Source organism: Ovis canadensis, chromosome 14 (genome assembly GCF_042477335.2).
Source record: "Ovis canadensis isolate MfBH-ARS-UI-01 breed Bighorn chromosome 14, ARS-UI_OviCan_v2, whole genome shotgun sequence".
NCBI lineage: Eukaryota > Metazoa > Chordata > Mammalia > Artiodactyla > Bovidae > Ovis > Ovis canadensis.
The window spans coordinates 18,410,926-18,424,367 of NC_091258.1; the positions used below are offsets into that span (position 1 = coordinate 18,410,926).

The window sequence follows — 13,442 nt, forward strand, 5'->3', positions numbered from 1 at the left end:
TCCCTGTGGCTCAGAGGGTAAAGCGTCTGCCTGCAGTGCGGGAGACCTGGGTTCGATCCCTGGGTCAGGAAGATCCCCTGGAGAAGGAAATGGCAACCCACTCCAGTACTCTTGCCTGGAGAATCCCATGGACAGAGGAGCCTGGAGGGCTACAGTCCACGAGGTCGCAGAGAGTCAGACACGACTGAGCAACTTCATGCACACGCACACCACTGGCATAGAGGTTACGACTCACTGAAGACACAGATGATGGATAGTGTGTTTTAGCTGTAAAGTGTTAGTTAACTAAGGAATGCGTGTGTTTTTTAGACGCGATGCCTTCGCACGTTGAGTAGACTGTCGTGTAAACGTAACTTTCCCATGCGCTGGGAGCCACAGAATTTGTGTGACTCAGTTTACTGCGTGCGACGTCCGTTTTGTTCCTTTGGTCTGGAACTGACCCCACAATGCAGCATCTCCAAGGTGTGCCCGTAATTATAATGTTTTGAGCATCCTTGTCTGGAGCACTGTCTTTGGAATAAACTACAGTAACAGCAATAGTGGCCATGTGTCTAGCACCTAGCATGAGCCAGGTGTGCTTCTAACTACCTTATACCCGTGGGGTTAACTCTCAGTCCCCAGAGTGCTCTAAGGGAGGCCAGTGCTCAGCCGCCTGGCCAGTCACGGCCCGCTCCGATCCTGCTGGAGTGCTGGTGAGCTTAGCAGCAGTGCCCTGGGGGAAGAGCCCAGGTGCGTTGCTGTGCTGTAAGGACTCTTGCCATAGGTTATTGCTGGTTACCATGGTGCAGCCTCTGAGAGGCTGGGAGAGAGGTGCACGTTTGTGAGCCATGGTCACTGTGTCTCCAGGGAGCTCTTGTCTGTATGACTGGAGTCAGATGCTTACCTGGCAACTGAGGTTAGAAGTCAAATGAAAGTTGGGTTATTCTTGGGTCTTAGTGTTTATGGGGTGACGAGTATAGATTTTTAATCTGTATCTAGTTTTATACACAGATACACATTACAGATACATTTTTTTAACCTATATATATATATATATATATATATATATATACACATTTTTTTTTTTTTCTTTGCTGTACCGCAAAGCTTTTGGGATCTTAGTTTCCCGACCAGGGATCAAAACCCAGGCCAGGGCAGTGAAAGCCCCGAGTCCTAGCCGCTGGGCCACCAGGGAACTTCCACAAATACATTTTCAATCATGAAATCTTTCTTTCTGGAGAGTTCTTCATAGCTTTCAAGATACGTTGAGGCATACCTCAAATCCCAAGGTTACATTTAAAATGTGAAAAGCAGATCCTGTTCAGTGGGAGCAACTGGTCTTTCTGTATGAATAGGATGTACCAGTGTGTTTTAATACATTGTTTACAGTATCAGTATATTCTGTTATTGTTTCTGCAAGCTTTGGATCAGTTCCAAGTCAAAATTAGAGTGTGAGTATAGTCTTCAAATGAAAATGTTCAGGAGTTTTAGTAGTTGACCACGTTCATATTTATTGTTGCAACTTTTATCACTTTGAGTTTGCTACTCAGAATCTTCTTAGGCCCTTGCACATAAGAAATTTAACTGACATCTGCCGACAAGAGTGACTGGCAAATCTTACAGCCATGTTTGCATGACTTAATTAAAAAGCCCCAAGCCTGCTGCGTTTTTGAGACCTGAGGATACAGAGCAGTGCTTACTGCACGTTAAAACCTCTTTTACAGGCAGTTCCGAAGAAAAAGCTTGGATGCCCATTTTCCTAGGCAGGATAGTAATCCTTCTGGAGCCCAGAACATAGATCAAACAGACCCCAGGTCTTTCCAGGGTTAAGAAAGAGCCTTTCTAGGCCCTGGAAAGTGGAGTGTGCCTAGCCTGCAGCGGAAGGTTGCCTTTGGTCATGAACGCCTCCATCCACTGCTGTGGGCTCACTGCTTTCTCTTCTCTGCAGCCACATAAACAAAAGAACCACCTACTTGGACCCAAGACTGGCGTTTACTGTGGACGACAATCCCACGAAGCCGACCACCAGACAGAGATACGACGGCAGCACCACGGCCATGGAGATCCTCCAGGGCCGAGACCTCAGCGGCAAAGTGGTCGTGGTGACCGGGGCGAACTCAGGGATCGGTGGGTCGTCAGCCAGCCGTTGTGGTTGTCGCTGCTGCTCGTGGCGTGCGTGATGAGATCCACTCTAGCCGGGGGAGGTTTTGTTCGGTGATTCTCTGATTAAAAGATGCTTGTAGGCTCTTCAGCCTTCGGGTCATTAAAGTCCCGGGCACTTTCTTGGTCCCCGCATCTCCGTGGAAGGAAGGCCACGGAGGGCTGACCCTGAATCCTCCGAATGCTGCAGTCACAGGGGACAGTGGTTATTTTGGTTCTTAAGGAAGAGAGATGGCAGGCTCTGTTTGGGATTTTTTGAGCTGGTCTGCATGCTGTGCAGACATAGTCCGGGCGCCTGGCCCCTCGAGCCCAGCGTTGGTTGGTAGTGGGCTCTCGGAAGCAGCAGTGTGTGGTGATTATAGGACAGAGGGCACAGCGGCTGTCCGCTGGTCGCCGAGAATGTCGCTTTCCCTGGAGAGCAGGATCTGGTTTCTCTGCAGGGTGGCAGAATCGGTCCTTGTCTTGACCTCTCGGTGGCCTGTGCTTCCCATGGTGACCGTCACGAGGGTGGGGGCTCCAGGGGTGCCACAGGCTGGAAGAGAAACCGTGGCCAAGCAGATGGCCCCGTGGCCGCTCCACATGGTTCCATTCTCGTCTCGCTTGGTTCCGGTGACGTGAGCGTCTGAGTCTGGGGACCAGCTGCTTGGAGTGAGGATGCGTGTCCTCAGGTCTACGTACAGGAACAAGACATGGAGTCATGTTCGGCTGTATTCTGGCAAGCTCTCTGTCCCTCCGCAGCACCAGCCCCCTTCCCGACCCCCGCTCCCAGCCGCCCCTCTGCCCAGCTTTGGGTCCTCAGCCTTTTGTGCCCCTCCAGGCCTTCTTTCTCCAGCTTCGTTAATTTTTGGTGACTCCTTCTTGAACTCACAGAGACATTTCCTGGTATCAGCAGGCCAAGTCCAGGTGGTGACATTTTCTTAGAGCATCAGTTGTTTCAGAGTGCAGTGTCAAAAATCTAGCAAGCTCCAGTCCCAGAGCAGAACTTGTCTTTTTTTTTCTTTTTAAGACTAGACATCCTTTTTTTATCTGTGGTTTTATGTATTTGTGCAGTCGCTTTTTGGGTGCCCTGGGTCTTCGTTGCTGCGTGCGTGTGGGCTGGCTCTGGTTGTGGTGAGCGGGGGCTGCTCTTCCTCGCGCTGCACAGGCCTCTCGCTGCCGCGCTTCTCGTTGTGGGGCACCGGCTCTGCGGCGTGAGGGCGTCAGTGGTTTCGGCACACAGGCTCAGTTACTCCATGGCAGGTGGGGTCTTCCCGGACCAGGGGTCAAATCAGTGTCCCCTGCATTACAAGGCCAGCTCTTAACCAGGGAAGCCCCAGAGCAGAACTTTTGACTGTTTTTTTTCAGTTGAAAGGGATTTATTTAAAAATCAACTCTCAGACCTCATCCTGGACTGAGAATATGTTCAGTCCAATTTTCTGAATCACATTGGCATCAAGTCTGTGTATTTGTCATTGATAGAAAAAACTGATGATGCCGTATTTAAAATAGTTGCTAGATCCTCGGTCATCTAGGAAACAATGTCGTGCTGATGTGTTGACCACTCTCTGTGAGGGTGTGGACTAAGCGTAGAATAATTAAGGAAAAAAATAAGGGCTTAAGTCAGATCTCTCTATTTAACACTCAGTTACCCAGAGAAGTAACCAAAAGATCTCATTCCCTTAATCTTGTGGCTGGACAGTCTTTCCCTTTGGTTAGTAAGACATGTGACTTCTGATGGTCTGCGTAAGTGGTCAGGCTTGGCTCTGTCTGACACATGGCCCACCTTCGCCTGGGGGAAGCTCTGCTGACCTTTGCTACGGGAGGCTTACAGCATGGTTGTTACTTAGTTGCTAGGTCGTTTCCGAGTTGCTAGGTCGTTTCCGACTCTTGAGACCCCATGGACTGTAGCCTGCTAGGATCCTCTGTCCATAGGATTTCCCGGGCAAGAATACTGGAATGGATCCTTCCCCTGAAGTTTCCTCCTTCAGGGCGTCTTCCCAACCCAGGGATCGAACCCACGTCTCCTGCTTGACAGGCAGATTCTTTACCGTTGAGTCACCTGGGAAGCTGTAATACGGGACCAAAGGGGTTGGTCCAGAATATGCAGAGAGCTCCGTGCGGTGGGGTATCGAGTCGCGGTTGGAAGCGGGGAGGAGGTCCTGGAGCCTCGCGGAGAAACGTGCTGTGGTCAGAGTGGGCCTCGGGCCTCTCGCAGGGGACTCTGGCTCGTCACAGCCCTGACTTCTTCCCCCGTCACTGTGCTTGAGCTGTCTCGTGGACCCTGCCAGGCGTGCCTGTGGTCCAGTGGCACGTGGTGGCGCGTAGTTGCGCTCAGGCTGGGAGGGAGGTGGGAGGGTCTCAGGGCGCCACGCTGCCCCCCTGTCCCCGGCTCTGACCTCAGCTGCCTTCAACTCTGCCTCCTCACCCTGGGGCCCCTCCTCCCTTGAGAAGCCCAAGCCTGGGGGAGCTCCTGAGATTTGTTTCCTTAATTTTGTGGAATAATATGGGACCGAATATTCCAGGTAATCAAATCCTTGCAAATAACTGTCACACTGCAGCCCCGCCAGGAGGCTTAAAGAGAAGAGCTGAAGGCAGGCCTGTGGCTTTCTGGTCGTCTCTAAGGCGGCTTTGACATCCTGTGCTGCGGCCTTACAGTGTCCCTGCCCCAGGCGGTTGTGGCTTCCAGGTGAAACCCTCCCTTCTCCTGAACTGTGACACACGCCGGATTAGACATTGCTGTCACCGCTCTGTTTCTGCCGCTTCACATGGAACCACTGGGAGCAGAGCGATCCAGGTGTCTTTGTTTCCAGCTCTCCCGGGCACTCAGACTCGCCTTCTGGGGGAGCTTGGCCGTGCTGGCCTGCCCTTGCCGCTCAGGGGGCCTGTGACCCACGTGGGAACTGCCGTCTTCAGCCTCCTGGACGTCTGTGCTCTTGGGAGCAGAGGCAGCCATCACAAAACATACCAGCCTTTATGTTGAGAGTGGTGACTCCGCAGCTGGAAACACAGGTAACCTGATGGGCTCTGCAAAGGTTGGTTTACAAGTTCGGTGTTTCCCGTGATGGTTTGGTTGAATTCCTGGCGGGGCACTGCTCTGTGCGACTTGCTCTTCGGGGACCCAGGCCCCCGGCCACAGGAGGGTGCTGACGGCATGCCGCGTGTCTGCTGGGGACGGCCCGCCAGCACCCTCTCCCCCGGCTCCAGGGAGCTGCAGGCCTTGGGACGCCGCCTCCTCTAAAACTCGCCTTCTTCTCCCTCGACCTCTGTCTGAGCATGTCCTGATCCCGGAGGACCTTGTAGATGGAGTACTGTAGCTTTTGGACCTCTCTCTGGAGCTCAGCATCGCAGTGTCTGGGCCAGTCCCCCCCGTGCGCCAGAGCCGCTGCTCACAGGCTGAGTGGCCCGGAACCTGGTCCTGACCGCCGACCCGCAGAGACGAGGCGGGAGGCCAGTTCTGTTTGTGCTCGCTGTAGCACTGCCCAGGAAGGGCAGGTGTCCGTAGCTCCCTGGAGTCCGTGGTGCGACGGAAATGATCTGGTAAAAGAAAGGAATGGAAGTGGCCTCAGCACAGACTGTTAAACGCAGACGGAGTCTCCCGCCAAGTCCCAGGAGAGGGGTTTCGGAGACTGGGGATCTCCCATCGTGGAAGATCCCATAGCCGCTTCTCTGGACCCTGGCCTTTTGGCTGAGCTGGTTGTTGACCTCTGCCTGTCAGTAGCTCAGTGCAAACTGCTGCCCTCGCGCCTGAGGCTGACCGTGCTCTTCAAAGGCCAGACCCTTTCAGCGCGGGGCTGCCTGAACGCCTCAGCGTGGGGCCTGCCTGCCCTGTGCGCTGTCTGCTGTGAGCAGGCACGCCGGTTGGGAATCGTGCAGATGTTGCAGGGAGCAAAGTTACCGTCACGGCGCCTAAGGAGGGAGGTCCAGCTCCTGTCAGACATCCACTGAAGAGCTGTTAACGAGGATGTGCGCGCAACGCCGCTGTTCTCAGCCTGCTGTTCACTGGCGATGGTGATGAAACTCTCTTCCCAACTCCAGCTTCTGGAAGATCTGTTTCCTCTTGGCTCTACTGGTCCTTGATTGCTGGGTGGGCTCTTCCCTAGCTGCGTGCGCGGCTCCTCATTGTGGTGGTTTCTCTTGTCGCAGAGCATGTCTCTAGACCCCCGGGCTCAGCCGTTGTGACTTTGGGGCTCGGGAGCATAGGCTGAGAGCTGTGGCCCACGGGCTTCGTTGCGCCACGGCATGCGGGGTCTTCCCGGATCAGGAATCGAGCCTGTGTCTTGTGCACTGGCAGGCGGATTCTTTACTCCTGAGCCACCAGGGAGAGTCCCCAGATTCCAGTCTTAAAACCAACAGTGGTTAAAATTCGGTTTTTAAATCCCTTTTGGAGTGTAGTCAGGATGAAACATTTCTTTCACCTGAGCCTTGATAACGCTGGGCTGTCTCAAAAGTTGTGACTTGAGGTCTGGAATAGCCTGGCTTGCATTTGATTTTTGAGTCAGATGACCCATTAACAAGAACAAAACTGTTTTTTTCCCCCCTGAACAAATACAAGCTGATCACCTCAGAATATACCAGTAAAATATATTTTAGGACCAACACTTTAATTTTCTGTTGGTATTTATGTTATATATGATAAATCTCCTTAAGGTTCATTACAAGAATTCTAATAATGTGTGTACATATGTGCACATACTTATATACCAAAATTTATAGGCTCTGAGATATAAAAAAAAGTGTATGTTCACACTATCAAAGTCAACCCCAGATTTGTTCTTGAAACAAAATGGAGGTATCAGATTTCCACCCCGGAATCCCAGAATGTTGGAGTTGAATGCTGAAACTGGTTGTTTTGGTTAGAGAGCCCATGTTTTAGAGCTTGGGGTCTTGTTCCAAAATCATGTGTTGAAATTCCAGTGTGAAGTGTACTCGCTGTATTGTTTTATCCTGCAAATCATCGGCACGACGAATTCATCTCTGGCCTAAATGCTACCAGTTGTGCGTCGATCCTAGAAGAATGCTTTTCTTCACGTGGATGTGTCCATCCTTCAGGTTGAAACCCACCAGAGCCTCTTTCTCTCCACCCTCAGGTCTTCGGTTTTCTTTTCCACACCTAGTGTAACTAAATTTTGCCTTCTGGCCTAAATCACGCCATTGACTCCCCCCGTCCCAGTTATTCCAAAAGATCCCATATGTTCAAGGACAAGAGGGTGCCTTGGAGTCAGTTTCTTGTTTAAAGCTCCCTCATGTGGGAACATTACACTTGAGATCTTGAAATGCCTGATTACAGTCTCCTTCCCGGTTGTCAACAAGGTTTAAACTAGTTGGATCGTGACGTTTATCTCCTTTTTAAGAACCTGGTGCTCGTTAAGTGGAGGAGAATTTTTTGAAGTAATCTAAATGATCTTTTGGGAATTCAGACCCCCATTTTAAATGAAAAACATTTGTGACTATTTTATGATCAAATACACCCATGGAAGTGAAATGATTTTGCAGTTATTCCAAGAAACTATTGAGATTTTGGACAGTATTGAAAGAAGTCCTTGAATAATATGACATAAAAATTGAGAATTAGTACTTACAAATTAAAGAACCTTTTTTACATTTAAATATTCTTAGATATTAAATAGATGTGGGGATCACATGGTCAGAATATTTGAGAAGCCGTATGTCTAAAGGAAGAGGTCAGCTGAAATATTCTAATGAGCCTCATCTCATAATTGGGTAATCACATTTAAAACTTATTTAAAAATGTATGCAGTAGGTAATATGTAAATGATATATGTGCCTCAGATGTCAACTAAAGCTTTCTTGTCAGATGAGGTCAGTTGAATTTCATACTTGCATGTATGTTGAGATTTTAATTTATTTGTTATAAATAAGCATAACAAACGAGATTCATACAAGCTGCTCTTCATTGCCAAAGTGGTTTAAAATCATCACTTAAAAAGAAGTATTTAAAAATAGTTCCACCCTAATTAAGATTACAAATGTTTTATCAAGTTTGAAAACTTGACGGTTATTTTACTTAACCCCGAATATACGATATTTGATTTTTGCTTTTGCATAGTACAGTGACATAGCAGTTGTGAGGAAAGAAAGGGTTCTGTGTATTTTGTGTGAATTACCTAAAAGAGAAAAGTCTGCCTATAGGTTTATATTTTCTCTCCACTAGAGGGCGCTGTTGCCCTTTGAGACAATTAAACAAAAGCGGTAGCATCTCTGTACAGTTTTCTTCCTCTCAGTGGGGTCTTGCTTTCATTTTTGTTAAATAATGCCTTTTACTTTCCTAACATATCTTTCAGGTTTTGTATGTTCTGGTGGAAGAGTTCACACTGAAGACTGTTGCTTCTCTTTCTTTCTCACCCCTTCCTCTTGCCTCCCCCTTTTTTCCCTGGTATGAAATTCCAAGGATGAAGAGATCCATTTAGAAAAAGGCCCATTGTGTTCAGGGAGCAGCCCATTCTGCCAGATTACACAAGGGCATGTGTTCTTGTGACATTATTGGTTTTGAGTGTGCTGGCCTATCAATAATGTGGTTTTTTAATTTCTAAGTGGAAATTGTAATATTTAAATACTACTACCTCTGTTTAAGGTTCATTTAGAAGGCCTTAGTGATCTTACAGTTTTTTCTAAGAATATAGAATTTCTCTGTCTCCCTCCCCCAGCCTACTCAGTGTTATATAATTTATTGTAATTAGATTGCTTAGTAATGATATGTTTTTGCAATAGAAAGAAAATGTGTTCTTTTGGGCTTAGTATATGTTTCTTAACTAAGAGAGGCCATGTTAAACCAAATACTTAATATGAAGCAGACGGCCTGTATCTTCACGTACAAGATCTTAAGGAGGGTAGTTTTTATTTTGGCTCTGTAACCCGAAGTTGGAGGCAACGCATTAATTGTATGCTTCAAACAGAAATTTGACCCAAAAGAGAAAATCCTTTTGGCTTTATGAAACTACTTATTTTCAAATTTTAAATGGGGACAAAATGAATACACTATATTACATGCTTTTATTTCTGTTCTTTCTCTCAGCAGCCTTTTTCTCACTCCAAAATGAAAAGAGCCAGCAAGAATTGCAAATATACTTGTAATGGTGTGAAACTCCTTCACCAGTCTTAAAATGTTCTGCTCATCGCTTTACAGATGTTTTCATTGTCTGTCCCGTAAAAAAGGTTAAAACTCTGTGGCAGTTGTGGGAATCATTCCAGACTTGACGATGAAAGGCCTGCTGGCTGTCGGAAGCCCCTTGACCGTCGCTTGTTTAGGATGACACAGGATGGTGCGGCCACAGTCTTTCTTCATTCTCTGCAGGGTTACACACACGCACTCACTCATGCACACGCACGCACACACACACACACCCACCCCTGCCTGGATCCGAGTCCTCTGCCGTTTCCAGAGTAATTTCTCAGGGCGGGGCGTGGTCAGTAGAAGAAGGGCCTTCATGCAAAGATCTCTTAAGTTAAGTCCATGGATTGATGAAAGAGCAAATTCCAGAAACTTAAGCGGTTCTTGCCTGAATTCTGATTCTCCCTTCAGCTTAGTAAGTAAGCAGCACTGCGCTTCCTGAAGGGCCAGTGTTTGTCTGGACGGCGCCCCATAGGCGAACTGAATGGGGAGCATCCTCCTAATTATGTAACGAGTTGCGGGACAGGGATGGGCTCTAAAGTGTTACGTGTTTACCAGGCTGTGCTGCTTGGCTTTTGGGATCCTTCTTGTTAGAAGCTTCACTGAGACAGTGTTGTCACTGAAAGCAAAGCAGGTTCTCCTCGCTAGACCCCGAGGGGATGACTGAGACGGCGTGCTCCAGCGAGGTGCAGAGGTGTGGGCTGGGTAGGGCTGCTGACGTGTGTGTGATGGGGGAGGCAGTCTCCCCGGTGTCTGTGATATTCCTCCCTCGATAGGCTGGGAGCACCAACCGGTGGGTGGACCCAGGCCTTCCACAGGAACAGATGACCTCCTGAAAGAGGGATGCAGTTCAGAATCGGAAGTTTCTGGTGTAGTTGTATGGAAACGGAAGTGAAAACAAACGATATTTTTCATTTTCACCCTTACCTCTGAAATGTACTTCATTATTCCAGGTTGGTATGGATTGATCACTGTCATTTTGTCTTATATTAACAGCTCTTTAGAACTTGCGGATGTTCTGTACTGCTTGTCTTATTTGAAATTCTCGCGGCGGTGCTCACAAGCTCTCCTGAACTTGTGTCTGGCTGAAAGCCCAGGGAGGTGAGGTGACCTGCCCAAGGCCACACAGCTCCCGAGCCATGGGTGCCTGCAGAAGCAGAGCAGAGACCGTCCGAGTCCGTGCCTGGGCCCTCTTCCCCTTGCTGCTCCCTTCCCGCGAGGAACAGTGCTCAGTCCTGACCACGCTTTTCCCCAGCAGCTTATCCAGTCTACCTGAAGTCAACAAATTTACTGTCCTTAAAAAAAAAAAAAAAAAAAATTTACCGTCCTTGAACATCTACCAGAGCCCGCTCTGTGCCAGGTGTGTGCTGAGTGTGGGGTCTGAAGGGAAGGTGGAGACCTGAGACCTCGGGCCTGCTGGACGATCGTGGTACTCGGACACTTTCCCTGTCGGAAGAACTCCCCTTTGCTGTCACTGTAGAGTTAGTTTGGGGAAAGCACTGCAGGGGACAGGAGCTGGCATTTATCAGACTCAAGCACGCGCCAGGCGCTGGCCTCAAATTATTTGTTATTGTTGTAAAATGTGTTCCTTATGGAAAACTTAGAAAATGCAGATAAGTAAAAGGGAAAATAAATACAGATTAAAAAAAAAAATCACCTCAAATCCTTACCAACCGAGAATCACTGTCAATATGTAGTCTACATGACTCCCAGCATTTTTTCCTTTGCTTCTTTTCTTCTGTGGTTTTTCTGTTTAAACTGGTCATGAGCACCTTTCCCTGCCGTAGAATATTCTACAGCATCATAAGGGGTCCGCATAGCCATTATATGGTTCCAGCCGTTTCCCCTCTATGGCACATTTGGGTGCATTTCGGCGTTTGGATAGCTGTGGAATGGAGATGAACATTTTGTAATTAAATGTTTCTGCCCATCAGTGACTATTCTAATAGGTTTATTCTCTGGAAGTGGAATTGCTGAGTCAGGGGAAGTGTTTCTTAACCTTAAAATCTTGGTCTGTTCTGTCAAGCCACACCCCCGGAAGCTTGGAGCAATCTAAACGCCCCTTTGCTCTGCATCCTTGTCAGTTTGGGCGTTTAGCGTTTTTTAGCAGTGTCACTTAAAGTTGCACGTCTCTGGTTAATCAGCTCTCCCTGTGTTTGGCTGTTCGTGTTTATTTTTTATGACTTCTGTTTTAAGCTGTCTTGGCTGTGCTGGGTCTTGCTGTCTGCACGCTTTTCCCTGGTCGTGGTGAGCGGGGACGGCTCCTCGGTTGCGCCGCGCAGGCTTTGCTGCGGTGGCTGCTCCTGTGGGGCATGGGCTCTCATGGGCTCTGGGCGCATGGGCTTTGGTAGTTGCTGCACTGGGGGCTCAGAAGTTGTGGTGCGTGGACTTGGTTGTCCCGAGGCACGCGAGATCTTCGTTCCCAGACCAGGGGTGCAACCCTTGTCCCCTGCATTTGAAGGCAGGTTCTTAACCACTGGACCGCCAGGGACGTCCCTGTATGCATTCTTTTATGAATTGCCTTTACAGGCGTAACTGTTGGATATGTATTGATTGCTGATTGATTGCTTGATTCATGTGGCATAATTTAATTTTCAAAATGTCCCTTGGTCTCAGAAGTTAATTTATCTCAAAGCGCCTGTTGTTTCAGTCCACATTCAGTGTTGGGATCCAGAGGTAATTCATGAGGAGGAAGTTGGCCTCACCCCCCAGCTGGCTTCACTAATAACTTGTAAGCCTGTGTCTTATCCCTCGCACCAGCTACAGCTCCCATCACAGGCACCCCTGCTTTGCACCTGCGTTTGTGGATGGAGGCACCCAGAAAATTCAAGGTTGCCCAGCCTGCAGTGGACCTTGAATCCCACGATGATGCGCAGGTCACATCCGGTCCTCTGGGTTTTGCAGATCTCCCCCGAAGCGTCTCTTCGTGGCCGGAGTGCCTTTTCAGAGCCTTACTGTGCGCCATCTCGTTTCGTGCGCCTGGCTCCCGTGTGGTGAAATCACAGCACTGCTGAGAAAAGTTGTGCTGACCGTCGGGGAAGCCGGATAGGCGGCGGGTTTCTGTCTGGAGAGGCAGCGGGGTGCCAGGGAGGAGCGCGGGGCGCGGGAAGCGGGCGTGATGACCCAGTTTCCATGCCCAGCCTAGGCCGTGTCCTGTCTGGCTGACGTGGGCCCAGGTCCTCTCCTTCTCTGAGCTCTGGTTCTGCATCTGGGAGACATGGGCACTTTTTCTGCTTTGCAGAATTGTTAAAGATGGGAACTCCAGAACGCCCAGGGAATTGTCCGCCCCACACTGCAGGGGCTTAATGAACTGCAGTCATTTCAGTAATGGGAGGCAGGGCGATCAAGTTACTGAGATTAGTTTGGTATTTTCCTGGCTTCCTGGTTTTTGCATACTCCAAAGGCTGCTGTCATATCTGTGAGTTTGTCCTAAAACGACCTTTTTCAATAAACTGTTTTAGGCATCTACTTGTCTTTGGTATGAAGGGAAACATTTGAGTTATTTTTTGTTTGTTTGTTTCGAGGTCAGATGGTAGATGCATCCAGAAAAAAAGAGTCAAGGGAAGGATGAGGTTATTTTTCTTGCAGGCATGGAAGGAAAAAAAAAAGATCAATTAAATTTGGGAGGAGAAAGGACAGAAAACTATTAAACTTTAAATGGATGCATTGTAGTAAAATCTTTATTCTAAAAGCCTTGTATCAGAGCTCTGCTTCATTTTAGTTTGTGATGGTTTACAGGGCTGCCTGGAATATCAAGTATAAACGCCCAGCTTAGCTGTCCCATTCACTTGAAACTATGGAAGAACCCATCAGCGGGGATCCTTTTTTGTTAGGACCTGCGGAGAGGTGTCGGCAAGCATCTTCTCCGGGTTCAGAAAGGTAACCAGGCGTCAAGTACCTTTGCTTGAGCCTTGGACCCTCGATTTGGTGATGATGACTAGGAAACTTTGAGGGGGGCTGTGCCACCCAGGGTAGACAGGCTGTGTGATGCTAGCTGGATGCTGGAGCAGAGGCCTGGGGTAAGAAGGGCGTTTCTGAGGAGGCTGTCGCCGTGCCGAGTTTCCGTAGGTGAAAGCGTTGCTGGTCCTTGGACGGCATGTTTTCTGGTTGCTGTAGGCTGCAGCCTCCTGGCCCTTCTGCACCTCTCCTCGCAGTACTGAGCAAAGACAGAGGCTCAGGGGGAGAGAGGATGGGG

At 48.9% G+C, this 13,442-nt stretch overlaps 1 protein-coding gene across 9 annotated transcripts in view; it reads left to right on the plus strand.

Annotated features, from left to right (window-relative positions):
* The window catches only part of WWOX (WW domain containing oxidoreductase), a 914,788-nt gene that overhangs the window by 9,141 nt on the left and 892,205 nt on the right, over nucleotides 1-13,442 (plus strand). For all 9 annotated transcript variants that reach the window (XR_011248523.1, XM_069549633.1, XM_069549639.1 and 6 more), the window contains exon 4: nucleotides 1,928-2,106. Coding sequence is in view for 8 of the 9 variants with exons in the window: in XM_069549633.1 (XP_069405734.1) it covers nucleotides 1,928-2,106 (179 nt within the window). In the remaining variant the exon portion in view is untranslated. The remainder of the gene's footprint in view (nucleotides 1-1,927; nucleotides 2,107-13,442) is intronic.